The sequence below is a fragment of the Rhinolophus sinicus genome, linkage group LG11, assembly GCF_036562045.2.
Source record: "Rhinolophus sinicus isolate RSC01 linkage group LG11, ASM3656204v1, whole genome shotgun sequence".
Classification (NCBI taxonomy): Eukaryota; Metazoa; Chordata; class Mammalia; order Chiroptera; family Rhinolophidae; genus Rhinolophus; species Rhinolophus sinicus.
The window spans coordinates 10,620,059-10,623,530 of NC_133760.1; the positions used below are offsets into that span (position 1 = coordinate 10,620,059).

General features: G+C 45.8%; 1 protein-coding gene across 1 annotated transcript; it reads left to right on the forward strand.

The window, feature by feature from the left end:
- Window positions 1-1,496: 1,496 nt before the first annotated feature.
- Window positions 1,497-3,179, forward strand: LYPD4 (LY6/PLAUR domain containing 4). Its single transcript, XM_019713720.2, has 4 exons — window positions 1,497-1,601; window positions 1,768-1,911; window positions 2,375-2,701; window positions 2,968-3,179. Exons 1-4 carry the CDS (start codon window positions 1,535-1,537, stop codon window positions 3,177-3,179), a joined length of 750 nt encoding a protein of 249 aa, XP_019569279.2. The 5' UTR covers window positions 1,497-1,534.
- Window positions 3,180-3,472: the final 293 nt, after the last annotated feature.

Sequence of the window (3,472 nt, forward strand, 5' to 3'; positions counted from 1 at the left end):
TGTAAACCTAATTTAACTAAATATTGCCACATTTCTCCCTGCAATGCTGCTTTGGGCCTGAGACACTGATTAGGACTCTTCTGTCCCTCAGAGTCCATAAGAGGGCCCTATTCCTCCACTCCTCTAACCACTTAACGAGCAGCAGTGCACAGGGGTCTCCATATCCCCACATTCCTGCCAACGCTTGTCTATTTCTAGCTTTCTCATCCTTTGCCAATCTGATGGATGTACAGTTTGATAGATTGCATTTCTCTCATTACTGTTGAGTTCGAGTGTTTCTTCACTTGTTTGTTAGCCTTTCTGGTTTGCTCTTCTGGGAATTGCCTCTTCATATGCTTGGAGCATTTTCCTACTGAGGTTGCTCCTCTTGTCAATTTGCCAGAGGTTCTTGGCCATTCTCATTGGTTTAAGACATTGCATATACTCTTTTTTATGCCAATTCTGGCAATTCATATTATTTTAGAAATTTATCCATTTCACCTAGTTTTCTAATTTATAAATATACAGTTGCTAATGATACTTTTATTGTTTTTAAAATAGCTGATTCTGTTACTTCCTATTTTTCATTTTATTTGCATCCTCTTTTTCTCTTGATTAGATTTGCTGGAGAATTCTTATTAATCTTCTCAAAGAATGAATGTTAGTTTTTTGTAATAATTTGTTGTTTTCTATTTCATTGATTTCTGCCATTATTTATATCCTTTTACTGTGTTTAGGGGGTGCTTTGTGCTCTTTATATAGCTTCATGAGTTCATTCATGGACATATTTATTTAATGCTTCTTATTTCCTGATAAATGTATTTAAAGTATAAATGTACTTCTAAATACTGCTTTAGTTTTGTCCCAAATTTTGATGTATAGTTTAAAAAAACTTTTGATTTTGAAATGATTGTTGGCTCACAGGAAGTTGCAAAAATTGTATAAGGAGTCCCCTTAAACCCACTTACGAATAGGGACATCTTACATAAGTGTGGTGTATAACTGTAGTATACAAGTAGGAAATTAATATTGGTATAATACTCTTAATTAGACTACAGCCCTTAATTCAGTTTTCACTAGATTTTACATACACTTGTGTGTGTGTGTGTGATATGTAGCATGTTCATTATTATTCAGTTCTAAATACTTTTTAATTTCATTTTCGATCCAAAGATTATTTAGTAATATGTCAGTTAACTTCCACACACACATTTGTTGTTTTGATCTCATTGTCTCTGGAGAATAGTGATCCTTTGGAAGCATACTATGCTCTGCAACCTGTCTAATGGGAAGGACCTAAGCAGGAGCGTGAGAGTCATAATTTGAGAAGCTAATATTAGATTGGAGGGGAGACTATGGAGATAAGAAGACCTGTGCCTTTGAACATCTCAGGGAGCCTATGTCACAGAAAATGATAATCAACTTTCTGCTCTAGAAACAGTGACCCAGAGCCAGGTGGACAGAGAATTCAGGGACTGACGAGAACCAGCCTTGAGACCTTGACTGAAATTGGTTCCAGACTGATCTCTAGCATCCAGGACCTCGACACAGGACTATGGGACCCCAACATTTGAGACCTGTGCAACTGCTCTGCCTCTTAGGGGCCATCTCCACTCTGCCTTGTATGTCCTGTGGTGCTGGATGCTTTGGGGCCCCTGGATGGTGGGGAGCTGGATATCTGGGTTCTTCAGGGGACAGAATCTGTGGAGGCTGTGCTCTCGATTGGCAGTTCAGGGATGGAGAAGGCAGGGTGAGGGGCAGATGACTGGAAGAACATTCTCTCTTTAGGGGCTGGGGCTCTTTTGTGCTACGAAGCAACATCCTCACGTTTTAGAGCTGTCACTCTCCGTAACTGGAAATGGCTTCTGATGAGGAGCATGGTGTGTAAGCAGAGTGAGGGCTGCGAGGAGACGCTGGTGCTCATCGAGACAGGTGAAGGGGAGTGACTTTGATACTGTTTTTTTTTTTTTTTTTTTCTGGTTCTTCTGACACCTAGCTCCATTCCCAGCACCCAGGGACTCTGGAATTGAGTTCCAGGTATTTACTCCATTATATCTTTGGGAATAACGTCAAGGCACTGGCAGGAGAAGGCAGGACCCAGATGGTAGTGGTGTGGGCTGGATAAGAGGGCAGAATAAGGTGGGCAGATCCCAGGAGGAGGTGGCAATCTGGGAGAGAAGAAAAGGACAGGACACCAGGGAAAGAGGAGCAGAGGGGCTCCCGTGGGGAGAGGAGTGAGGAGAGACAGATGGAGACCCCGACATCTGTGCAGCTGACGTGAGTGGACACGGGCAAAGTTGGTGATGGGCAGAGTGAGCAGGAAAAGCTGGGTGAAGGGTGGACGCTGGGTGTGCCCAACGACACTGATCAGAGCTCTCTAATCTCTGCTCTTCAGGGACCAGAAGGGGAGTTGTGGGTTTTAAAGGCTGCAGCCCAGCCCCATCTTACCCTCAGCGAGTCTCCTACCTCATTTCACCGCCTGGATTGTCCGTTGCCTCCTACAGTCGGGTCTGCCGGACGTATCTCTGCAATAACCTCACCAACTTGGATCCTTTTGTGAAACTCAAGGAGAACACTCCTAAGCCTACAGCATTTTCTTCCCATAGTTGCCCGACTTGTGTGGGCGAGCACTCTAAGGATTGCCTCCCAAATTTTGTCACCACTGATTCTTGCCCGTCTGATGCCTCTAAGTGTTACAGTTCCACTTTAAAATTTCAGGCAGGTGAGAGGAGAGAAACTTTTACCAAATGCCTACTCTATGCCAGGTACTATCTAGTACCTTCCCGTCTTTGAGAGAGGCTGATGGGATCCAGAGAGAGGATTTGGGCTGTGGGCACCAGGCATATGAATTCCAAGGAAGGAGGAGGAAGGGGCCTGGTGCCCAATTCTGTGGTGGGACAGAGGTGTCCTGGTTTCTGAGGGGTGTCTGGGAGGAGGGACGGGGTACTTGAGTCTTGAGTGTCCTGACTTTTCCCTCTCTCCTTACAGGGCTTCTCAACACCACCTTCCTCCTCATGGGCTGTGCTCATGACCATTACAGAATGTTAGCACATGTCCACCATATTGGGAACATCAGAGTGACCGAGGTACTCAACATCTTAGAGAAGGCCCAGGTTGCCGGTGCGGAGCCCTCCAGTTGGGGGCTTGCTTGGGGTATTCTCTCAGGGCTCCTGCTTGCCTTCAGGGCCCCGACAATCTAGTTGGACCAGGCAAACACCCAGACCCCTTCACATAATCAAATAAAGTCACCGAGTTGCCCTTCTGTTTTGTCCTGTGTTCCATGAGGGCTGTGGAGGCGTGGGAGGTATGAGGAGGGCCAAACGTGTCCATGGAGGGGGAGGGAGGGAGGGACAGGCAGTGGCAGTGCTGGAGAGGAACAGAGGGGGGTCGGGGGAGGAGGAGGATCATTGTCAAAGTGACAGTGTCATGCTCAGCAACCAGGAGGAAACCAAACACTCTTTTCCTTCTCTCACTTCCTCTGGGGACCTGAGTG

Coding starts and splice junctions, on each gene's coding strand:
- LYPD4 (XM_019713720.2), top strand. CDS start 1,535: ATGGGACCCCAACATTTGAGACCTGTGCAACTGCTCTGCCTCTTAGGG. Junction 1,602..1,767: donor GGCCATCTCCACTCTGCCTT/GTATGTCCTGTG, acceptor TTCTCTCTTTAG/GGGCTGGGGCTCTTTTGTGC. Junction 2,702..2,967: donor CACTTTAAAATTTCAGGCAG/GTGAGAGGAGAG, acceptor CTCTCCTTACAG/GGCTTCTCAACACCACCTTC.